At 42.6% G+C, this 26,387-nt stretch overlaps 1 protein-coding gene across 2 annotated transcripts in view; it reads left to right on the top strand.

Moving 5' to 3' along the window:
- Positions 1-26,387, top strand: part of LOC126291775 (uncharacterized) — a 133,398-nt gene that overhangs the window by 44,453 nt on the left and 62,558 nt on the right. For both annotated transcript variants that reach the window (XM_049985464.1, XM_049985463.1), the window contains exons 10-12: positions 7,670-7,849; positions 10,905-11,014; positions 22,299-22,445. In XM_049985464.1, coding sequence (XP_049841421.1) covers positions 7,670-7,849; positions 10,905-11,014; positions 22,299-22,445 — 437 coding nt within the window. The remainder of the gene's footprint in view (positions 1-7,669; positions 7,850-10,904; positions 11,015-22,298; positions 22,446-26,387) is intronic.

The following is a 26,387-nucleotide window of genomic DNA, read 5'->3' as shown; positions in this document are numbered from 1 at the left end:
AAAAATCTATGTGTGGACATCGTTATCTTTGTGTGGAAGAGCTGCCATTACCTGAGCCATTTGGCAGATGAACAGAAGTGGTGTACTGGATGGAGTAATAGGAGCTTTCAAGACATTGGGATTCAGTCATAGAGAAGCAGAGAGACTATAATGAAGTACTGTAAAGAGATATTGAAAGAAATATAAACATACATTTAAAAAAAAAAATTAATGTGCATTATTTATGAAATGTCCCTCATATTTATCTTTATTTTCACAAATTTCATATTGTTCAAAGTAAATAACCCAACATCTTGCAGAAGACTCTCCTGGGAGCCAGTAATTCTCATGCATCCATGCCAATACATAATCTTTCCAATGTTATTTGTGGCTTATAACAACAGTGAATCTAGTGCGAGCTTGTCAATTCACAACCGCTATTCTAGAAGTAGACGTAATTTCCACCTCTATCTCTCTCTCTCTCTCTCTATCTATCTATCTAGGGTCCATTATGGAGTTATATAGTCAGATGCAGGTTGCCAGTGAGCTTCAGGCAGCAAATCTTCAATATTTAAAAACAAAGTAGATTAATGTCTCCTTAGTCACTCCTTCTGAATAATTGGAACTTAAGAATGTAAATTCTGCCTAACTGTAAAATTTTAGGGTCTCAAGTGTAGAACGCGATAACTGACATTTTGGGCAAAAATAAATTACGCAGCATATGATGTAGCATTTTGCATTCGAAGTTAAATGCGTGAGCTAGTTTTCATAAATTCTACAGGTGGCAGAATAAAAAAGCTTGTTTCCTGGTAAATAGAAACTGTTGCAAGTATAACATGGAATTTCACCCAAAGTGTCCACTAGGAGGAAGTTTGAGTTTGGGGGGAAGATGAATGTAAAACTGCAATGTTAGAACAGCTGTTAAACCCTGATTATGAGTTTGATGACTGATAAAGGCCCAGATTATCGAGACACAGAAAATGAAAGTTACAACAGTGCTGTTAACAAAGGTAATGAGGTAAGGAGTGTGACTAACCTCAAATTTGCTTTTGCATCCAGACAACATATGTGCTGTAGTTAACATGTTTTAGTATCTAAAATCGAATGTTATGTGCTTGAATGTCCCTGATGCATGTGTCTGTATGTGTCTTAACTTTTAAAGTTGTTATTCTCATTGTTAGTTACTATATTCTATCTAAGGAAGAAGTTTCAAATATATTTTTGAATAAGCTTTGTTAAAAAATTGTAATGATGATTTTAATTCTAAATGTGCTTCAATGCAGGTTTTTTAAAGCACAACTTTTTCTTGCTTATTTTAATAAAAGGAGTACAGAGTCAGGGAAGAGGAGTATGAAACAACAGAAATATTTGGATGTTTACAACAGAGCTTTAGCTTACATTCAAAAACTAGAGTAAGATATGTGAACTTGGTCGTAACTGTAATTGCAGGAAAAGATGTTTTCAATTATTCAATGAGGAAGAGAGAATGTATAGTTTTCAGAAGTTTTTGGAATATGAGAAACCATGAATTGCAGAATGCCTATGTTCATGCTTGCATACAAGTACCCAAAATGGAGAGAAAAATAAAAACTGAGTATCCATGAAGACAAGGTACAACTATGATGTACTCTTTGTGTCATCTAGTCAATCATGCATTGTAATTTGTAAGACTACAATCTTGAATATTCACTGAATCCAAAATAGTAGGGGTCATATGGAATACTTAGCTAAAAAAATATTAATAATAATAATAATAATAATAAATGAGGAGGAGGAGGAGGAAGAAGAAGAAGAGGCTGTAAAACTCCCTCAGTAAATGGGAGGGGGAAAACATCAGCATCATCCAAGATAGAATTAAGGTGCAGATGCTGAACTTACCAGTAGTTTTATAGACAGGGCTCCAACATATACCAGTCATTACAAGAGAGTTCACAGTCCAAACAGGAGATTTAGGAGAACGGAATACACAATAGAAAGTTGTTATGATAAAGATGAAGAAGAATGTACACAAGCTCAGAAATCCTTTATCCAGCGATAAATATCGACAGACTTTTGTAGGAGAGCACAACATATCATTTACAAATCTTAAATCACACATTTTCAGCTTGTGTGATTGTCTTAATACAAAAATATAAAAGGCAGAAAAGGAGAAAGATGAAAATTTATTAAAATTCTTATATGATAAACTTGAGTTACACCAGCACAAAGTGAAAGCAGGACATGACGCTATTACTCTTGCTACAGAAGAGTCAGAGAAAGATAAAACTATTGCCATTGTGTTTGATTTGCAACAAGCCCTACCTACCCACAAACTTTCAACCAGCCGTGTTTCCTACAAAAAGATACTCTTTTGTTACAGTGTTAGAATCCAGTTTAGTTCAGAAAAACAAGGATATTTCAGTGTGTGACATGAAGGAGCTGCCGGCAGAGGAGCAGATGAAATTTGCGGGTGTAGGTCTTTATGCTTTTCCAGTGAGGTGTTACCGTCTTGGATATTGGGTTTACTGACAGTAATCTGCATTTTACTTGCATAGTATTTTGATCACATAACTTGCAATCTTCATTAGGTGCTCCCTGAGCCTGAATCCAACCCGGAACGAATCAACTATTTACACCTAAATGGGGCTAGGCACTCTGTCTGAGGTGTATAGTATTTTCTAGCTGTAGCTTTTGAAACTGCTGTGCGCATTAAGGCCATGGCAACAGACAGGTGTAGAGATAGCAATTCTGTGGACGTGACATCTAAATTCTCTGTCACTCCATTACGGCAAGGGGACCAAATCGGCTGGTACATACTCATCAATTCAATAACTTTACCAACAGCTGTATACTTTAGGTTACTTTTGTTTTATTTCGAACGCAACCAATTTCAGCAATTCATTTTGCCATCTTCAGGCCCCATAAGTTTTTTTTTTTTTAATCCTTTCAAATACTTCTTGACATCACAGCAGGAAACTGCACAGGTACCTGATTTGCTGTATTAAGGTTCACTGTCTGTGGACCCTATGTGGGTTGTGCTGTTCTACAGAAACAAATATTCTTCCAGAGATATTCAAAAGCCACTGTGTCCTGCTTCCCTGCCAGAGGGGTCAGTAGGAGGACAAAAATAAGGAAAGAAGGTTGCTTTTTCCCACCGGATTAATGTCTGCCAAAGTCAGCAGAATTCTTCTTTAGAATTTTCTACTCACCAATCAAGATTAAGGCTCCGTTATGGAGTGTAAAGGATGATCTGGGCCTACAGAAACTGGGTATTTTAGCACTAAAGAAACTGGGTATTTTAACACATACCTTGTCAGAGTGGTATGTCATATCAACCAAAGCACCATGACCAATCGCATCAAGTATGAGACCGAGCGAGGTGGCGCAGTGGTTAGACACTGGACTCACATTCGGGAGGACGGCGGTTCAATCCTGCGTCCGGCCATCCTGATTTAGGTTTTCCGTGATTTCCCTAAATCGCTCCAGGCAAATGCCGGGATAGTTCCTTTCAAAGGGCACGGCCGACTTCCTTCCCCATCCTTCCCTAATCCAATGAGACTGTTGGCCTCGCTGTCTGGTCTCCTTCCCCAAAAAACAACAACAATCAGGTATGAGGAGCACCAGCATCACAGAAGACTTGAACGGGCTTCCAAGTCAAGGTGATGGCATTGTGGTGTTACCAGTACATAAGGGGAACTGTACCGTCATTCTACGGAACTAAAACCAATACGACAAAGTTTGACAACTTCTGAATGACCCAGCACACATACCAAAAGAAAGCAACTCCATCGACAAGGTGGACAGAAAGATCAGGGCTTTGTAGACTGCCCAAGGTGCACAACTGCTCTGATAGTTATCAATGAAGAAGATGCTCTCGTCATATGTGGGCAAATGTTCACAACACATTTGCAACTTTGAAGGTTTCCTGCACCGTCTGAAACAACTACACATCACCGGTTTTGACATTATTGTGAGCTTCAACATGGTTTCCTTGTTCACTTGGGTACCACCAAGTGAATCACTACCGTCGATTTGAGAAAAATTCGGCAGGGCTCCCCTGGACTTGTTTGGACGATTTTTAATTTGGTTTACTTCCTTTATGGGGGTCAATTATAACAGCAAACAGAAGGTTTGGTAGTGGGCAGCCAGCTCTCACTGGTGGTGGCAAACCTCTTTATTGAGAGATTTGAAGATGAAGCACTTACATTGGCCCCAGATTGACCAAAATGTGGATGACACCTTTGTTATTTAGCCCCACAGCAGGAATAGCACGTTGTTTTCATTTAACACCTAAACTCACACCACCCTAACATAAAATTCACAGTGGAAATGGAGAAGAACAGACAACTCCTGCTCTTAGATGTTTTTGTCCAGAGGAAGGCAGATAACATGTATGGCCATATTATTTACCAAACACCGACTCTCACATATCTGTACCTGCAAGCCAATAGCTGCCAGCATGTGGTGCTAAAGAACAGAGTACTTGAAAATCTGGCTCATTGGATACGAACTCTTATCAGATCCAGACACGTTGATGACGGATGTAGAACATCTGCAGTCTGTTTTCTACAGAAACAGATATTCTTCCAGAGATATTCAGAAGGCACGGCACCATCCTTCTCCATCAGAGGGGTCTGTAGAAATAAAAGAAAAAGCAAAGAAAGTTGTTTTCTTCCCATATAACAAACTATTATCTGCCAAAACCAGTAGAATTATCAAATATAAGATCGAAGTTTTCCGCCCACCGTCTGAGATTAAGAATCTGTTAGGGAGTGTAAATGATGATATGCGTCTACAGAAACCAGATATTTACCAAATACTATTTCTATGTGATAAGTTGTATATCAGTCAGACCGCCAGGACTATTGACATCAGGCATAAGGACACAAGCAGCACACCAGACACAAATAGGCTTCCAAGTCAGCTATCACGGAACATTGTTTGGAACTAAATCGTTTGATGAATTATAACGGTATCAAGATTATTGTACAGAGACCCAGATACTGGGACAACGTTATTAATGAATCAGTTGAAATAAAAGCAACACAGAATCTTATCAATTGTGATGTGGGTTATCAGTTTAGTTTTGCATGGAATGTGGCCCTCAAACTCCTAAAAATGCAACAGCCAAACCCCTTGAGAAATAACTTTGGAAATGCTGATAGAGCAAATAACCCAGCACAACCAACACAGGGTGCACAGACGGTGGTACTTAGACAGCAAATAAAGTATCTGAGGACGGTCATTAATGAACTACAATTTGAATACCACTGGCCATAAAATAATCGGGTAGGTGCCCCTAGGCAGCGCAGGCTTCGGATGGACCACTGACATGGCTGAGTGATAGTACAGTATAGTCCACAGGAAAACTTAAATGACCCCAATCAGATGATTGAACGTCCAGTACAGCTTGGAGGTGGAACAGAACATTAGATGACAAAATTATTAATTGACAACAATTAAGGAGTACCAGCACAGCTGTCAGAACAGCTACGGCTGGAAAACACTATGGGTTCTGCTACTAATTGACACATACTTCGGAGGTAGCACATAGCTCGGATCTGTGGAGGCCAGTGAGTAAGTGTGTAGCCCCACATAGTCATAGATACTGGATGTTTTACACACTGGATTCAATCTCGGGGAGCACCTATTGAAGACTGCGAGTTCCACTATCAAAAACTTGCTGCTGTTTGCTGGTAGAAAACCTGATTTTCTGAGATGATAAATTTGCAGCTGTTTACTGAAGTTGCGTGACAATCATGGAGAGAAGTTGATAACCATATCTGACAACTGTAGACACCAAACTGAGAACTGGACCATTGTTGCAGCATGGTTGAAACTCAGAAGTTATTGTGCGTTCAAAACTAACTCTCTCTCTCTCTCTCTCTCTCTCTCTCTCACTCACACACACACACACACACACACACACACACACACACACACACACACACACACTTCTCCAAGTATAGCATACGGCATTGCCTTCTGATTGAAATATTGATGTCATTGAGAAATATGTACAGAATTATTGTCAGTACATATTCTTGCCCAAGGAATGGGAAGAGGTCCTGGAAAATGTCAGAAGAAGAAACCTGTGATTGTGTAACGTGTGCCCGCACATGATTTTATCAACATTTCAGACTTGCAGGACAACTTCAGTTGGTATCATAACACATGTTCTGATGAAAAGTTGGGAACTGGAAATGTGAAGATAGAGTTTTCATGTCAGGGACCTGAAAAAATGATTGTAATAATTCATACCAAAGTGAAATGGATCCTGTATCATTGAGGCGAAGAGGCCATCTATAATTCGTTGAAGGCTTCAAATTCTCTCTTCCAATTCTGTGCAAAGATCAACAGCCCATTGAGGCAAGCAAATTGAAGTATTTTCTGTCTTGTTTCCAATACATATCAGAAGTTCATCATGCTTTTGATGAGGGACAAAAGCGGCCGTTACATCCAAAGCAAATGACGAGAGTAGTCAAATGCACCATTTACAGCAATAAAACACAAGTGTCTGCTGACACCAAAATGTGCCAAAGACTTTATGACAAAGATTGTGCAATACTTCGTAACAACGAGCTGAAATCGATGAGTGTGACATTACAACTGCCTACATGTCTAACAGGACATGGGAAAATATTGCAAATTGTGATTTGAGAAGTGTTATTTTCAAAGTAAATTTCGTTTTTTGCAAGATGAATTATGTTACTTCTGAGAATGTGTGGTAAATTTCTTGAATCATGGACCATTGTACTCACATTCAAAACTTATCACTGAGGACCCACAGGACCGGCCACATAGAAAAATTTTGGCCCCAGAAATCCAGCCATTTACGGCATTATTTAAAATTTTTCTGCCATTGTAAAAAAGCCTCAAGGTTACTTTTTCATGTTTATATTAGTTGCTTCATAGATTACAAATTATGCAATAACTTTGCAAAAAGTATAATCATCCTTTAAAAAGAATTTCAAAATGAGTTCTCTAGCAGTTTCACTTGTAACTGGCTTTTCTATGGGAAAATTGAATCGCTTGATGGAACATCAGCCAGATAACCCGAGAAATATTTGCTCGAAAGCACTGAAATTTATAATTGTGCTTGTCAGAAATATTCAGCTGCTGCAATTTAAGCTGTATACTTAGGATCTTACTTAATCACACTGTCGGAAAGCAATCTTGAGTTCGGTGCTTCATAAACTACAGTGCTGTATTTCATGGAATTCGTGTGTATACCTGTGTAATGCAAAAATATGCTGTATAAATGTTGCCACACATCAAAGATCTTTCCAAACGCATTTCTTTTACTTTATTTTATTTCCTAAAGTGGCAAGAAGTTCTATACCAGCCCTTCACCACTATAAGGACTGATAAGTTTCATAGCTCCAAGGGGAAAGTATATTGTCACATAACAAGCAAAAATGTACTTTCATCTGGAATATAGTGTACTTGCATTTGGGGGAGGTGGGGGAGGGGGGGGGGAGTGTATTTTCATCTAGGTGAAAGTGTATTTTTTTTCTTTTGTGCATATACATCCTGTAAACATAACTGTAAGAAGTGTCCTGAGGTTGTACATATATGACGGGTAGGATATACCCTTATAAAATTGAATGGTTCTTTTGTTGTGAAAAACTTTACAGTTAAAGTTCACCCCATGTTTGTGTCTCTGTATGTGTGGAAGGTACGGTACTGTGAGTGTCTGCTCTGTGCACAGGTGCAGGTGTGGGCAGGTGGGCTGGCGGGCCTGCACTATGCTCTGGGCACGTTCGTGCAGCTGCTGCGGCTCGCGGGTCCTGAGGGGCAGCTGCCACCGGTGCTGGTGCGTGACCGCCCCGCCGTGGCGCACCGCGGCGTGCTGCTGGACGTCTCGCCGCAGGGTCGTGTGCCCGCACTCGTGAGTCTCACCTCTGCTTCCACTCTCGGGAATGTCCGAAGTCTCCTTCATTTGCTTGACAGGGTGATCCGATTTCAAAACCCCATATTGATTGATAAAGACATACTACAAACATGGGATAAATTGCGAAATACAAAAGATTTAGTCATGCTGTAGGCACAGGAAAAAATCATTTTACTACATACTCAAATTCAGTGTTATTTGTTGGCAAATTTGGTGTCATTTTTTGCCAGATTCAGTTTTTTTTCCAGATTTGTTGCCATATTTGCCAGATAGATTGTTTTTCACCAAAATTTGGTTTATTTCTTCCCCCAAATTCGGTGTTTTTACAAATTTGGTGTTGTTTTGCCAATTTGGTGGTGTTTTTTGCTAATTAATTTGTTTTGCCAATTTTGTCATAAAGAAGTTGTGACTTACCAAACGAAAGTGCTGGCAGGTTGATAGACACACAAACATACACACAAAATTCAAGCTTTTGCAACCAATGGTTGCTTCATCAGGAAAGAGGGAAGGAGAGGGAAAGACGAAAGGATGTGGGTTTTAAGGGAGAGGGTAAGGAGTCATTCCAACCCCGGGAGTGGAAAGACTTATCTTAGGGGGAAAAAAGGACAGGACAGGTATACACACACGCCCCCCCCCCCCCCCCCCCACACACACACACACACACAGGCACAAGCAGACATTTGCCTTGTGTGTGTGTGTGTGTGTGTGTGTGTGTGTGTGTGTGTGTGTGTGTGTGTGTGTGTGTGTCCCTAAGTTAAGTCTTTCCGCTCCCGGGATTGGAATGACTTCTTACCCTCCCTCTTAAAACCCACATCCTTTCGTCTTTCCCTCTCCTTACCTCTTTCCTGATGAAGCAACCGTTGGTTGCGAATGCTTGAATTTTGTGTGTATGTTTGTGTTTGTTTGTGTATCTATCAACCTGCCAGCGCTTTCGTTTGGTAAGTCACACCATCTTTGTTTTTAGATATATTTTTCCCACGTGGAATGTTTCTCGTTATGATCTTGATTGGTCAGAAAATGATAAAGAACAAATTCTTCTCAAGGGGTCCTCATCTTATACTCAGGTAACTATGGTGAACACGCGAATGAAAGCCTTCTATGAACAGGATTACGTAGCAACTGATGCACAGGTGCTGAAGCTGTCATATCATTTGTGTTGCATTATGTTTTATAGAGTGCTGTTTTCACCCACCCTGACCCTTGCGTATATAATGTTTCTTCCTCTTAAGACTACTTCTCATGAGCAAGTTCAATCAATTGTGGGTAAAGCCAGCAAATTTGTACATTAGTTTATAACTGCAATCTCAGTCTTGATTTATTTTTATTGGTGATGTGTAAAAAAATACGGTCCTCTTTCTTTTATTAAATTGAATATATTTTTCATACTAGCTCCAGGTTGCTCAATTAAGCTAACTGAATTTTTCCAGTGCCTCTCAAGAGAACTGAGAACAGTTAACAAATTTCTAAAGCTAATGTGGAAACTAAGTATCTAAGGTGTCACACAGTGCTCTGTATACATTTCTTTGGTGTGCGCAGTAGATGCAACAGGGGCTACTTTATACTACAGTAAAACCCCATTGTTATATTCCTGTGTTATACATTTTCCTGGTTTTTACATTCATTTTCGTCTATCCCAACAGAAGTCCTATTCTCTCAGTGCAATGGTTTTCTGTCATTAACAGTTCTGTTTTACAACATTCACTGCATTTTAAGTTTTCCTTGTCATTGTCATGACCTTTAACATTGATTTTTTATACAGATTTCAGCAAAAAGTGCTTCGTATTCCTGCTCAAAGTCAGCCTTGGAACAAATCAGAAAATGGAGACTATATGCAATGTTATTGTTTGTGTAACGAAGCATTAGCACAGTAAGCAAGATTTTTGTTGTTGGCGTGTTAGGTCACAGTTGCCGGTATTATAGGGTGCATTATTTGGAAGGGTAGAAAAATATGCAGAGGCACTGCCTTCATGATAAGCACAATCTGATGATAGTGACTGTAGTAGCAACTATCTTTCTGCTCACTACATTGTATTACAGCAGCTTTAATTTATTTTTACAGTCATTTACACAAATAAACACCACTTTTGAAGACAGTTGTCTCTATAATGGGCTTTCACAAATCGTTGTCGTCCGCATTTTCTCTACACGGGGACTGGGTGTTTGTGTTGTCCTCATCATTTCATGATCATATTCATCATTCATGACAGAGGCTAGATTGGATCGGGTAAATTGGACTATGTAAAAATTGGGACTTTGTACGGGCACTGATGACCACGCTGTTGCGCGCTCCACAAACCAAACGTCATCACAAATAGTCGTTACTTCAATGTGAAATATGCTTTTCCGTACTAGGCATGAAGTCTTAGCTTGGTACGACTAGATGTCATGTGTAAACCTCCTTCCTCAAAATGGTCCACAACATAAAGACAGTTTCCACCCTTTCTCTCACCCCGGGCATCCCTGAGGTGAGTGACCACCTTGTGAACAAGAAGCTGTAGATTTCGTACCCATTGTTCTCTGTTTATGAAGACTGCCAACTGTAGTGTTTTGACTGATATTATGTTTCCTTTTTTTGCTGTAATTTTATAATGATTATCAATAATAAGTCTCACGGTAGAACACAAACACAAAAGACTTTCCTTTCCATATTTTGTTTACACCATTGGACACGATCAGAATGAAGGGGAAATCCGTGTGCGTGTTTGCATATGTCAGCATTTGCCAACTGCCTTTGTGACTGACGTTGTGTGTAGTGTGGAGAGACAAGTAGAACTAATAGCTGTTAGAAAGAAACAAAACAATTAATTCTTCAGATTTTTAAGCAGGCAAAATTTAATTTTTGCTTGTTGTTTCCTATGCTTTCTTATAATTTACACTTGCCTACATTTTATGTTTTTTTTTTTAGGTTAGTCTGCTGAAAAGTGTAAAAATAAGTTTTACCATACTTTTATTTGTGAATATCTTTACTCAGGTGGTGGTACAATATCTACAGGGTAAGTAATGTATGTGAAGTTGTTGTTCTTTGTGTCACGAAGATGTTTGTCTGTTCCAGAACTCACTGTTCCTCATGGTTAACCTGTGGTCTTCCATGAAAGTGAACTACCTGCACTTGTACACCCGGCTGGTCCCCAGCAGTGAGTGGCAGCTTTGCTACAGCAGGAGGTATGCACTGTCTCACCTCTCTCTCTCTCTTTTTTGTCCCACACAAGCCATCTGGTGATGTTTCTCTCGTTTTGTGGAGAAATTTTAAATTTTATTTATCTGGTGTTCAGGTTAAAGGAACCCAGACAAAAACTGCACGAGCGTGTTTCATTTTGTGCCCAATATCAACAGGAAGAGCCACCTTTGTTCTCATTATAGACAAAATTTTGTGAAAATTGTGCATTCCCGACTGACTGAGTGACTGTGATTTAGTGTGATATTCTGTTTGAAGGTATTTATTGGCAGTGATAGCAAATTGCTGAGAATAATAGGTGTGTTTCAGTGAGTTTCAAATGTCCTCTCAGAATGTGTATGAAACTCACTGTACCTGTGCTTACGAGTAATGGGATGTTAATAATTCTCTGGAAATTGACTGCTTATGAGAAGCCCTAAAAGTGAGGTAATAATTTAATGGTAGTTAAATAAACTATACATACAGGGGTCAGACAAGGAGGTGGTCTCTCACCACTTCTATTCAACTAGTCCTGGACAAAATTATAAGCAGTGGGAAGAAAAAGTAAAAGGAATTCAGTTAGTAAGAACACGTGCTAACAAGACAATCATAAAATGTGTGGCATTTGCAGATGACTTGGCAATACTCAGTAATAACAGACAAAAAGCACAAGAAGCCTGGAATATTTACATGAAGTCTCTGTTAAAACAGGGTTACAGATGACATCATATGAGAAAACACAGTATATGGAAAGGAAGAACAACAATACACAAGTCGTGCACACGAAATACGGGTTGGTTAACAGAGTGGAAAAATTAAAGTACTTTGGAGAGTAATAACAAATAGGAGGGTCAAACAAGCAGCCAATACAGAATGGACAGAAAAACTTGAGAAAGTGTACAAACTCACATGGATGCACTACAATAAAAGAAGTTTCTCAAGACAGGTGAAATTCGGGCACTACAATACAGATGTACTACCAGAAGCTTTATGCATCAGAAATGACCACAATTGGGGCATCAGGCATTACAGAGGCATAAAAGATAGAATGTAAAATCCTTTGAAATTTTTTTGGCTCAGTTCGTAGAGATGGTAAATACATGAAGAGGTCAACAAAAGACATATGCAAATATTCAGACAAACTCACAGACATAATTAGAAAACATCGATTAACATTCTTTGGGCACATACACAGAATGCACAACACTGGACTCACAAAGGAGCTTTATGATGTAGTCAACAGCTCAGTCAAAGAAACCAACTGCATTCATGAAGTGGAAGAAGATCTAAAACAAGCATATGAAAGAGAGAAATTCAGAAACAAAATTATTAACATGAAATTTGAAGTAAAAGAAAGGAAGACTCTAGGGAAAATATGAAAACAACTAAACAAACAAACAATGCTGCTGTGTATGCTGAACCAGCTTCACAGACTTGTGACAACTCCATGTTGTTTTATCAGTAGACATACTTGAATCCAGTAAGTTTGAGGTTTTCTGGCATTAAGGAACATTAAATTGCAATTTTGACATAAGGTATCAATTGAGATACACCAGTAGAAGCTAATGTTTCTTACTTGCTTTACTAGTAAACCGCAAGAACATATCGGTAATATATTTATAATCGCCAGAGAAAAGCAACCTTCTGGTTCTTAGAAGGCATACTTGCAATATGCACATGTGTATGTTTTGCTTGTGGGTTCAAAGATATCTTAAAACTTTTCATCACCATTGTGACATTATCTGTGCATTTTCAGTTCTACAACAGTCAGACATATTTCAGTTGAATTCAGGACGTACTGTAAGTGCTGAGATAGGTACTCTTAGTATGTTTCTTTGTTCTGTGGTCATTTCATCTGCTACTAATGGGTGACATCTAGGAAGATTAATGACGTTTCAACATTATCCATTACAGCAAGTTTGCTTATTAAATACATTCATGCAAAACATAGTAGTACATGAGAATGTTGACCACAATAATTGTATTTGCATATTAAAGATCACTTAGCTTGTTTCTGATCAAATCTAGATGATCATCTCCATGTGGTATGTTGGCTTAGGTTTGCCTAAGAGCATGTTAATTCTTGATTGGCTTCAAAAATGTGCTAATGTTACGTTCTAGTATGATGCTAATCACAAAAAAATAGTTTCACATACAAGCTGCATTTTTAAACTTAAGTTTATTCTTCTCTTACTAGCGGCTAGTTGGCATATGCACATTTGGTAATAACAATGCAAATGAACAAAGAACTCGATACATCCACCTTTCACCCCATCACACAATAGAATGGGGCCATATGACTCTTCATTTAGATACGCAAAGAGCTGCAATACACGCAGGTCCAATGATGATAGTGCGATACCTCAATTACCGAAGTGACATTTAGAAAACTTTTCAAAGTATATTTTATATTCTACTTTTTTGTCACTTCTTTAGATTTAAATGTGAAATAAATAATATTGATAGTGATCATTGGTTCATATAGTTGACATTTAAATATAAAAACATCCTGGAAGTTCCATTGTTTGACATTTAAATATAAGTCTTAAATGAACAAAAGTTGTAATTAACATCTTAATTAAAGGTGTTTTAATGTTTGTTCATTCACAGGATGGTTTGTTGCAGTGTAACAGTGATGATAAAGTGAAGAATTAGTATATTTCCAGAAAAATGATTTCTGTAACATAAAATCCTATACTATGAATATCGCAAGATCCACGGCTTCGAGTATTGTGTACAACATGTGTAACCAAACAAGCTCTTTTCCTCCAGTTTCTTTATGGTGTGAAGGTACAGAGGCTGAGTAGTCTCAGCATTGCCCCACTCGTAGTTTTTGCATGCTCATCTGGAGCACTCCCTCAGTATCGGTGGCCTGTTGCCATTCGTTTTCTTAGCGGCAGCAGCAGAGGTATTGGACCATTTGATATTTTGGCCAGAGTCAGAGTAGTTCGCTAATGTTAGATTTTCCGAAGCTAGTATTTTAACAGGTACCAAAAAGTTTGCCGTAGTTTTGCCACTGTTAAAAATAAATTCACAGCTCTTACTGTCATTTGAACCTCACCGATGTCTGCGAGGACTCAGCGAAATCGTTCCCACTCCTCCTAGTTGGGTCGTGCCAAAAGGATGTCTGCTGTATGATTTACTTCCTGAGCCATTCCATAAGACATCGTCTGAGGCATTACATTACGGAACTGTCACTGAATGGCAATTGGTGGATGGGAAGTAGAGAAGAATACGGTAGAGTACTCATTTTATGTTAGAAATTGTCCCTGAGCAGAGGTTCTCACAGCTGCCTTTTTGAGATTCTAAAAGTGTGTCAGTTCACGATTTTGTTTGGGATAGGGTGACTGCAAATGCAGCCTTCAGCAGCCGCTAATCACGGGAAGTGATGCTGCCAATCTGTCTGCCTTGTGCCGTGAGGCACTGTAGCCTTGGTGACAATAGGCTGCAGTATCCACAGGTCCAGTCATATAAAGCAGTAGATGTTAGATTGCTGTAAAACTATTTGCTCAGGACATGTCAACATCGCAAATCACCGACATAAAAATGTTAATCACAGATAATTTTACAGACCAAATCAAATTTAGGTGCAGTGGTGAGTTCACAACCTAGTGACACTACAAATTGACGGAGTTCATTTTGCACAAATGCGAATTGAAAAGAACTAAATAATAAAAACATTGTTAGTAACACTCCCACATTACTGTATTTTGGAATAATTTTTTTATGTGTAGCATTAGGTAAAGAAAATTGTCAGTGGTGGAAGTAACGAGTGCAGGTAACAATTGTTCCTGTAAGAGTTGTGGAAGACATCTTGTAATTAGTGTGAATAAACTTCAGGGTTTCTCATAGTGACTTCGCAGCAGAATGTGAAAGGGAATTTGGGTCTATGTGACGTGGACAGTAAGTATATGGAGCTCAACAGCAAGCAGTTATGGATGAACATATCTTACAAAAATGCTCTTGAGTCTGAAGTAGCAGTAAAATACACATATTGTATTCAGTTACACGCATGCCAGTACTCACAGGAGGAAGATTATTTAACCACCAGATACGGTTGTTCTGCATTAATTGATATGACAACTGCGGATTTGCACCCATTGGTGCAGTAAGCAGACGTAGGTCAATCGGCAGTTTCTTTATCTACCAATAAGCTCAGTGGTAACAAGTTGAATTGTAGTATCAAAGGTCTGAGGTTCAATTGGTGATTGTTGTTATTGTTCCTTTTCATTCATTTCATCTTTGGCACTGTTTTTTAATGTGAAAAATGCCAAGTTGTAACACATTTCGCAGGCCACATAAAGCTGTAGGTTCACCTATAACTACCTAGTAAGTCAGTTCTTTGGTTGTCCCCCTGCAGGTTCAGGGGTTAGAATAGGCCCGCGGTATTCCTGCCTGTCGTAAGAGGCGACTAAAAGGAGTCTCAAATTTTTCGGCCTTGTATGATGGTCCCCTGTTGGGTGTGACCTCCATCTCTCAAAATTTTCCGAAGAGCGAGCCGATTGGGGAAGGGCGCCTTACTTGGTGCATTGTGTCCATCTTGCGATCATACCTTTCGCCAGCTTATACACCGTTGAACTGCAGTCCTGTCCGCTCTCCATCTCTTGGGCATGACTCTATTTCTGCGTGCAGATTACACCTTGCACTGTGCAGTGCCTCTTTCTGCACCGATGGTGACCATGGACCACATGTTACTTAACATCCAGCACGGTAGCCAGTCCATTGTGGTGGGGCCGCCATGTACCCTGTTGGTTGTAGCCCCCTGACAACACAGGGATCGCTCTACTGATGCCTGCGCCGTTAACTCCCCATGTATGCCAAGGAGTAGATGCCTATCCTCCTGGGGTATTGGGACTCCCGGCAACGGCCATCCTACCAGGTGGCTCTTGCCGTGGCTGGGTGGCGCCCGTGGGGAGGGCCCTTGGTCGGAGTAGGTGGCATCAGGGCGGATGACCCGCAATGAAGCGTGGTACATCCCCTCGTCTCTCGCTGGTGGCCAGCCGCCAGCAGTCTCTAAACGTTCTCGGGCTCAGTTTAATGCTCAGAAGTATGATCCGAAAACGTTCCCCTCCCTGGCCACACCGTGGGAGGAACTTAAGTCTCAGGATGGCAGTAGCAGTTATTCGCCCCACTTCTTAGTTTCTACGAGGGCTGATGGGGAGTCTTTTCTCTCCACAAAGCCTCAGTTCTTCGTCGAGCATTTAGAGGACAAGTCTGGGGAGGTGGAGGGCTTGTCCAAAATGCGCTCTGGGTCAGTCCTGATACAAACGGCATCCTCTGCCCAGTCACGACGGTTACTCACTTGTGACAAGTTGGGGGATGTTGCCATTACAATCACACCCTATAAGAGTTTAAATATGGCCCAGGGAGTTATTTACCATAGGGATCTTCTTTTGCAGTCTGATGAAGAGCTGTGCGCCAATTTAGAGCGCCGAGGTGTACATTTCGTCCGGCGCGTTCATCAGGGTCCGAAGGAAAATCAGACTGCTACCGGTGCCTTCATCTTGGCCTTCGAAGGGGATACATTACCAGAAAAGGTCAAGATGATGGTCTATCGATGTGACGTTAAGCCCTATATCCCTCCCCCGATGCGGTGCTTTAAGTGCTGGAAGTTCGGCCATATGTCTTCTCGCTGCACTTCCAGCCTCACATGTCGAGATTGTGGACGCCCGTCACATCCCAATACTCAATGTGCCCCGCCTCCCATCTGTGTCAACTGTGGGGTGCACCATTCACCTTGCTCGCCAGACTGCCGAATTTTCCAGAAAGAGCGTAAAATCATGGAATGTAAGACCCTGGACCGTCTAACCTATACTGAGGCCAAAAGGAAATACGACCGATTCCATCCTGTGAGAATGACATCTTCCTACGCTGCTCCTACAACACCTGTGCTAGCCCCGACTGTTTCTCCAATTGTGGCCGAATCGACGAGTAGTACAACTCCTCCTGCCCCCTCGCCAGTGGGGGGCTCTACCCACCGGGTTGCTCCTGCGCCACCTACCTCAGGAGCAACACCATCCCACCCATCGGGGACGTCCGTCCCCACTTCTAAGCCGGAGAAGTGTCCAACTTCTTCGGCTTCTCACGCTCGCAAAGGGTCCCTTGGGTCCCTCCCTTCCCAGGTTTCCGCCAGCGAGGAGGCTGACGACCGACAGTGGCGTAAGTGCCCGCGATCAGCTGGTCGGAGGGCTGCACGATCCTCCTCCGTCCCGGAGACTGAATCGGTGAAGCCCTTGCAGCCGGTGCGACCCAAGGAACGGCGTGAGAAATCCAAGAAGAGCTCTCAGCCCAAGGAACTCGCGGTGGCAGCCATCCCACCGCAACCTTCCAGCTCTGCATCTGAGGATGCGGTGGAGATTCTGGTGTCCGCGGAAGGTCTTGATCTCGCCGGTCCATCAGACGCCATGGAAAGCACTATCACAGGTGCTAAATCGGAGGCAGCAGGTGACCCAGCGGCGTAATCTCCCTTCCCAGTCCCGTCACGTCTTTCTCAGCCATGGACAACACCATCCTCCAGTGGAACTGCAGCAGTTTCTTCCACCATCTAGCTGAGCTCCGCCAACTTATCAGCCTTCACCCTTTCTTCTGCATTGCTCTGCAGGAAACTTGGGTTCCGGCAATGCGAACCCCCGCCCTCCGTGGCTACCGGGGTTATTATAAGAACCGGGCAGCTTATGAAAGGGTGTCTGGTGGCGTCTGCATATATGTCCTGAACTCTCTTCACAGCAAGTCTGTACCTCTCCAAACACCTTTAGAGGCTGTCGCTGTTCGGGTGTGGACGCCACAGGCTGTTACCGTCTGCAGTCTTTACCTTCCACCGGATGGTGATGACGCGCAGCATGTCCTGGCTACTCTGATAGCCCAATTGCCGTCACCTTTCTTGTTACTGGGCAACTTTAACGCCCATAACCATCTGTGGGGTGGGTCGGTGGCAACAGGTCGAGGCGCCATCGTTGAGCATTTATTGGCGCAGCTCGGTCTCTAGATTTTAAATGATGGTGCCTTCACACACTTCAGTGTGGCGCATGGCACATACTCCGCCATTGACCTTTCGATCTGTAGCCCTAGCCTCTTACCGTCTGTCCAATGGAGAGTGCATGACGACCTTAGTGGTAGTGACCACTTTCCGATCTTTCTGTCACTACCACAGCGTCAGTCTTCTGGGCGCCCTAGCAGATGGGCTTTGAATCAGGCTGACTGGGACTTGTTCTCCTCCACTGCCGCTATTGAGCCTCTCTCTAACGATGACATTGATGCAGTGGTTCAATCGGTCACCACCGGCATCGTTACTGCCGCCGAATCTGCCATTCCCCGTTCTTCTGGGTCCTCTCGGCGGCGGACTGTGCCTTGGTGGTCGCCTGAGATCACTGAAGCGATTAAAGCTCGCCGGCGGGCGCTCCAGCATTACAAGTGACATCCCTCAATCAAACACCTTATCGCCTTCAAACAGCTGCGTGCGCGAGCCCGCCGCATTATCCGCCAACACAAGCAGGAGTGCTGGGAGCGGTATGTGTCCACCATTGGCCTCCATGTCACTCCATCGCATGTCTGGGCCAAGATTCGCCGCCTATATGGCTATCGGACCCCTGTCAGTGTTCCTGCGCTCTCACTGAATGGAGCAGTTTGTACTGACTCCGACGTCATTGCAAACCGCTTGGCAGAGCACTTTGCTCTGAATTCCGCTTCTGCCAACTACCCCTTGGGCTTCCGCTCCATTAAAGAGCGGATAGAACGTCGGAGTCTTTCTTTTCGCACCCACCATCCTGAATTGTACAATGTTCCATTCAGTGAGTGGGAATTCCGCAGTGCCCTCGCCGCTTGTCCTGATACCGCTCCTAGCCCAGATTGCATCCACTCTCAGATGCTGAAACACCTTTCAGTGGACTGCCAGCGACGTCTCCTCGACCTTTACAACCGCATTTGGGTCGAGGGTGAGTTTCCGTCGCAATGGCGGGAAAGTCTTGTTGTCCCCATTCTGAAACCAGGGAAGAACCCTTTGGAGGTGGACAGCTACCATCCCATTAGCCTCACGAACGTTCTTCGCAAGTTGCTTGAACGGATGGTGAGCCGGCGCTTGAATTGGGTACTGGAGTCTCGGGGCCTTCTGCCTTCGTCTCAGGGTGGATTCCGTAAAGGCCGCTCCTCCGCTGACAATCTGGTGAGCCTGGAGTCGGCCATCCGTACTGCCTTTGCCCGCCGTGAGCATCTGGTCACTGTCTTTTTCGACATGCGGAAGGCGTATGATACGACATGGTGTCATCACATCCTTTCTACTTCATGGATGGGGCCTTCGGGGCCCTCTGCCGATCTATATCTGCAATTTTCTGTCGTATCGTACCTTCCGCGTGCACGTCGCGGCCTCTTATAGTTCCTCCCAAGTCCAGGAGAACGGTGTGCCACAGGGTTCTGTTCTAAGTGTCTGTCTGTTTTTAATAGCCATTAACGGGCTCGCTGCGGCCGAGGGAAATTCTGTCTCCGATTCCCTGTATGCTGACGACTTCTGCCTTTACTACAGCTCTATTGGCATTGCAGCTGCTGAACGTCAGCTACGGGGCGCAATCCGCAAAGCACAGTCTTAGGCTGTAGTGCATGGTTTTCAGTTTTCGGCAGCCAAGACCTGCGTTATGCATTTCTGCCGGTGACGCACTGTTCACCTGGAGCCGCGGCTTTATCTTGACGGCGAGGTTCTTACAGTGGTGGAGTCACATAGGTTTTTGGGGTTGGTTTTTTATGCCCGTTTGACTTCGCTGCCTCATATTCGGCAACTTAAACAGGCGTGTTGGCGGCATCTAAATGCTCTGCGATGCCTGAGTCACACCAGGTTGGGCGCCGACCGATCTACTCTCCTACGGCTTTACCAGGCGTTAATCCAGTCCCATCTGGACTATGGGAGTCTGGCTTATGGCTCAGCATCCCCATCTGCATTGCGGCTGTTGGACCCAATCCTCCACAGCGGGATACGCCTTGCCACTGGTGTCTTCCGAACCAGCCCTGTGGACAGCATACTTGTGGAGGCAGGTGTCCCTCCACTGCAGTTAAGACGCCAACAATTACTGGCTGCTTATTCTGCCCATGTTTTAGCTTGCTCGGGCATCCAAATTTTCGTGTCCTGTTCCCACAGTCAGTCGTCTGTCGGCCAGAACGTCGGGCCCGGTCGGGTTGTCCGATTGCCGTACGCGTCAAACAGCTTCTCTACAGGCTTGGGTGTTTTCCTGTACCACCTCCTTTCCGGGCCCCTCTGCGTACACCCCCATGGTGTGTGCCTCGCCTTTGCCTTCGGCTCGACTTGGCACAGGGCCCGAAGGACTCAGTCCCTCCGGTGGCCTTCCGACGCCGCTTTTATTCCATCCTGGCCACGTATCAGGGCTCTGGCGTTTTCTATACCGACAGTTCGATGGTTGCTGGTCGTGTCGGTTATGCACTAACTCTAGGGGACCATTCTGAACAACGTTCGTTGCCGGCTGGCTGCAGTGTTTACACTGCTGAGCTGGTCGCCATCTTTCGTGCCCTAGAGTATATCCGCTCCTGCTCAGGTGAGTCCTTTGTTATCTGTAGCGATTCCCTGAGCAGTTTACGAGCTCTCAACCAGTGTTTCCCTCGTTCTCGTCTGGTGTTGGCTATACAGGAGTCCCTGCATACTCTTGCTCGTTGCGGCAGATCTTCTGTTGTTCGTTTTTATTCTCTGAGGGTGTTTTTAGTATTTGGAAAAAAGGATTGATGACCGTAGCAGTCTGGTCCCTTTAACCCCCACAAACCAACCAGTTCTTTGGTTGGAGGAAGACTTCAGGATACTACCTTCAGGAGGACTGTGTGTAGTAAAACATTGTAGTGTTCAAAACAACCTTCAGGAAGCTCTTCTGGTGTCATTTCTTTAGAAATTCCTAGATTTCCTCAATAACCATTATTGTCTTCTTCAGGAAACCAACCATCTCAAAAAGTTGTGGAATGCAGTAGAGCAGTGCCACTGCGACCGGAGACTGTGCAGAGTTGAGCTGTTGTATGGGGCTATTCTGAATTATTAGATCGTTGTTAAAAAAGAAAAAAAATTAGGTAATCAGCAATCTGTACTTACATGTTGATATTACTTCTCCGCATAATTGCCACCCGAGTTCAAACATTTGTTGTAGTGTGACACTAGTTTGTTTATCCCTTTGTGAAAGAGTGATGCCGTGTGGTACTTCAACCAATTGTTGACGATATGACTGAGCTCATCATCACTCATGAAGTGCTGAGTAGTCACTCGGGCCATTATCTTGGGGGAAGGATGAAAGTCACTTAGAGCTGAGTCCAGACTATAGGAAGGATGTTGAAAAATCTTCCAACCTAAAGTTCACAGCTTTGCCTTCGTTTGATTTGCTAAATAGGTTAACACATTGTATGGATGTGAAAAACTGATCAGTTAGAACTTATACCAGTTCTGAATAACTGGTATTTTTCAGCATTCTTTTGGTTTCAGTTATAACAAGTACTCTTCATTTTTACTGATAACCATGTGTAAAAACTGAAGTATCAGTTTGCAATACCATAGGTGCTAAAATTTTTGGTTTTATACAGCTTTAAAAAAAGTGAATTTGATAGGATCTTCTGTGGCTTCTGACTGATTTCTATCATCTTTGAATGATATTTTTGTTTTCAAATGAAAGGAATTAACTTAGAGATCAAAACATTATGGCACAAGTATTTATGAACAGATTGGAAAATAACATATACCACATGTATGTGCAGATGGATATGTGTGTGTGTGTGCGTGAGTGTATACCTGTCCTTTTTTTCCCCCCTAAGGTACGTCTTTCCGCTCCTGGGATTGGATTGACTCCTTACCCTCTCCCTTAAAACCCACATCCTTTCTTCTTTCCCTCTCCTTCCATCTCCTTCCCTCTTTCCCGATGAAGCAACAGTTGGTTGCGAAAGCTTGAATTTTGTGTGTGTTTTTGTGCTTGTTTGTGTGTCTATCGACATACCAACGCTTTGGTTTGGTAAGTTACATCATCTTTGTTTTTAGATTTATTTGTACTATACATAGACAGACATAAATAAATATGTGTAAAGCAACTGTACATGTCCATCAATCACCATTCCAAAATTTCATGTTCTTTCCAGTCACCCTGTACATTCGCCCTCTTTATTAGTGAATCTACATGCTGAAGTTACAGCACTCCCATTTGTTTTTTGAAACATGAGACCTGTGGCTTCCAGTTTCTGTGGTCACAGATCTGAAATCTGTCACAGAGTTTAATGGTTTCAAATACAGCTGAAGTGCTGACAATTAGAAGGGAAATTTTTTGTTCACAGCAACATGGTGTCACTGGACCGGTACTGCCAGGACCGCTTCATCACGGTGGTGCCGGTGCTGGACGTGGACAACAGTGCCGTCTACGACGACCTGGCCGACATGTGGCCCAGCTTCCAGGAGATACTCGCCAGCTTCCCCAACCTCAGGTACGAACTCGAGAGTTGTTCCTCCCTCTGTCCTCCTGATTTTGTGCACTATTTCTACAGGTGCCCAGCACAGTTCTTGGCGGTCCCTACCCATCAATATGTGAGTTTTCTCTGGTCTCGAGTTTAGTTGTGGTCATTCCTCTGCATTTCCTCTTTACTATCACATCACCAACAGTCAAGTTGGGCAGCTTTATACTGAGGTGACAAAAGTCATGGGGGTACCTCCAAATATCATGTTGGACCTCCTTTTGTCCAGTGTAGTGCAGCAACACAGCATGACTTGAACTCAGCTAGTAATTTGAAATCCCCTGCAGAAATGTTGAGCCTTGCTGCCTCTGTTGCCGACCACAGTTGCGAAAGCATTGCTGGTGCAGGACATTTTGCATGAACCGCCCCCTGGGTTATGTCCCATATATGCCCGATGGGATGCATATCGGGCAGTCTTGGTGGCCAAATCTTTCGCTCAAATGCTCTAGCACTTTCTTCAGACCAATTGCAAATAGTTTTGGCCCAGCGACATGACGTGGTTGTTTTGGAACATGAATGCATGAATGACTGCAAATGGTCTCCAAATAGTTGAACATAATCATTTCCAGCCATTGATCACAATTCAGTTGGACCAGAGGACCCAGCTTGCACAGTGCCTTATTAACAATTTGATTCCATGGCTTTGTGGGGTCTGGGCCACACTAGAACCCAATCATCAGCTCTTCCCAACTGAAATTGGGACTCATTTTACCTGACCACAATTTTCCACTCGTCTAGGGTCTAACTGATGTGGTCACAAGCCCAGGAGAGGCACTGCAGGTGACGATGTGTTGTTAGCAGAGGCACTCATGTCGATCATCTGCTGCCATAGCCCACAAATGCCAAATATCACCACATTGTCCTAACAGATACATTGGTTATACATCCCACATTGATTTCTGCAGTTATCTTGTGCTATATTGTGAGTCTGTTATCACTGACAACTGTATGCAAACTCTGCTGCTCTCTATCGTTAAGCGAATGCCGTCAGCCACTGCGTTGTCCGTGGTGGGAGGTAATTCCCGAGATCAGTTATTCTCGGCACACTTTTGACTCAGTAGATCAGCGAATATTGAATTCCTTAACGGTTTCCAAAATGGGATGTCCCGTGCTATAGGTCCAACTACCGTTCCGCTTTCAGAGTCTGTTAATTCTCATTATGCGACTGTAATCACTTGGGAATCTTTCCACATGAATCACCTGAGTACAAGTGACAGGTCCGCCACTGCACTGCCGTTTCATACCTCATGTATGCCATTCTACTGCCATCTGTATATGTGTATATCACTATCCCGCGATGTTTGTCACCTCAGTGTAAAAGCTTTGAAATAAGCTTGATGGACTTGTTAGTCAGGTGACATGTAATGACTAGCCCACATGCAGAGTCACTGAACTCTCCTGCTTGACCCATTCTGCTGTTATTGCTTCTATACTGACAACACAGTAGTCTCCGGCTCCTTCTATAGTGATGGGTCCACCTCTCCTGACATCTGGTGCTCAATTATGAATTTCATAGAGATGTCTGAATACTTTTTACTGGAGAATGTAAACATCTCATAAGGGGATGGCACAGGACAGGGATCACTGATTTGTCTCCAACTGTGTAAGTAGAAGCAGGCAGATGACCCTTTCAAGTTCTTAGCATATCAAACCTGGATTGGCTGTAGCACAGAACTCCCATCCTTTCCATTGTGAAACTATTAATTACGAAACAGTTCAGTTAAACAATGGAATGTAATAGTATCTTGAAAATGATAGTGGCTGCTTGTGATATAGCAGAGTTGCTGAGTTGCAGGTAAGTACAGCAAAAAGACTGTCAAAGAGTGAGCTCTCAATCAAACAAGGCCTTTGTTGAAAATAGACAAAACACACACACACACACACACACACACACACACACACACACACACACAGAGAGAGAGAGAGAGAGAGAGAGAGAGAGAGAGAGAGAGAGAGGGGGGGGGGGGGGGAATCACCCTCACTGGACCACAGTGTGTGTGTTTTGTCAATTTTCAACAAAGGCCTCGTTAGCCGAAAGCTCAGTTTTTGACTGTCTTTTTGCTGTGCCTATCTGCGACTCGGCAGCTCTGCTATATCACGAGTGGCAATTATTCCTTTCATAATATTGTAAACAGTGCAGTTCATAGAACTTGCATTACTTTTTCTGGGATGATGATCGCCAAAGAAACGTTTTAAACAAATATTGTTCACACCATGCACATTTTATGAAAGCATTTTTTGAATACATTTTTTAATAAGGATATTTTTCTGAAATATGCTTCAGTGAAGAGCATACTTAATTTAGGTTTTTAAATGAAGATCTCACCTCTGAATTCTGATGCATACTGAGCATACCAAATCATTGCATCTTCTCTTGACGATAATTCTCACCATTTTTGTAGCAATTCAGGAGCACGTTTTAGTCTTTTTAATTAGATTTTTGACTTGCTGATGGAAATCTATATCTCAGGGTTGAAAAGAGGAGTCATCTAGTTAGAGTGATCTTCATAGTACATGTTACTCCACCATCTCGTGCCTTATTGTGCAATGGCAAATCTGCTTGGCCACACCGTGAATCCACCAGTAGAAGGAATTTATTGTTAGCAACTTAAGACTTTAACATTGTCTCCAAGAGCTTTACAGAAATCTCTTTTGTTAGTTTTTCTGGCTTAGAGAAACTAATGACAGAATTATTGTACTCTTCTTATAATTTCTTGACAGTACTAGCAAGTTGAGGACCAAATTTATTAGCAGCCTCTTGCATACATAAAAATACAAAGGGGTAGCAGCTCCCCTGAAGCGGTTAAAAAGCACTGTGCATTGCAGGAGTGGGTGGTTTCGGGGGGATTGAGATTTGCACCAAAACAGTCTTTGTGACCCAGTGACCTATTACAGGGTAAGTCAATTATTATCCACAATTTAGTTATATTTTTATTTATTTTGGTAGTACTGTTGTTTTACATTGATTACTTGTGCTTTGTTTATTTGGTGTTATATCTTTGCAATTTTCAAGATGCTAGGTTAGTTTTGTTGTTACTGGTGTGCCATTAATCATGGCTGCTCTGCTGTCTATTTGCACCATAGAAGGGCAGCATTCAATGATCCATTTTTTGTGGTCAGAAGGCGTATAAAGGGCTGAAATTCATCGAAGACTTTCAGTACAGTATGGGAACAGTGTTTTGCCACAAAGGACTGTCTGTGAATGGATTGAAAAATTTCGAAATGGTCATACAAGTGTTACACACAATGAAGGAGCCGGACGACTATTTACTGCCACAAATGAAGAAACCATTGAGTGTTCATGTGAAATGATTTTCTTAGACAGATGATTAACTGTTGACAAAGTGGCACATCGTCTGCAAATTAGTCACGGTTCTGCCTATGAAACCGTCCACAAAAGACTTGGGTCTCATAAAGTTTGTGCAAGATGGGTCTCAAAACAACTCACACAGTTGCATAAACAGACACGGTTGACATCTGCAAAAAACATTTGGATTGCTATGGTAACGAAGGGGACAACTTATTAGGCAGGATCATTACTGGTGACAAAACATGGATCCATCATTGTGAGCTGGAGAGTAAATGGCAGAGTATGGAATGGAAACATCAAAATTCACCGTGCAAGAAAAAATTGAAGACCCAACCGTCCACAGGAAAACTGATGCTTACAGCTTTTTGGGACACACAAGGTTCAGTACTGGAACATTATGGGGAAAGGGGCATAACAATAAACAGTATACATTACAGTGAGATGCCTATCACCAGGCTAAAACCTGCAATTCTAAGCAAACCGAGAGGATTGCTGTCAAAAGGTGTTGTGTTGTTGCATGACAATGCCTGTCCGCATACAGTTGCCCCCACTGCTGAAATGCTCCAGAAACTCAGATTTGAAGTACTAGATCATCTTCCATATAG

Source organism: Schistocerca gregaria, chromosome 9 (assembly GCF_023897955.1).
Source record: "Schistocerca gregaria isolate iqSchGreg1 chromosome 9, iqSchGreg1.2, whole genome shotgun sequence".
NCBI classification, from domain to species: domain Eukaryota; kingdom Metazoa; phylum Arthropoda; class Insecta; order Orthoptera; family Acrididae; genus Schistocerca; species Schistocerca gregaria.
This window is presented reverse-complemented; position numbering and strand designations above follow the sequence as displayed.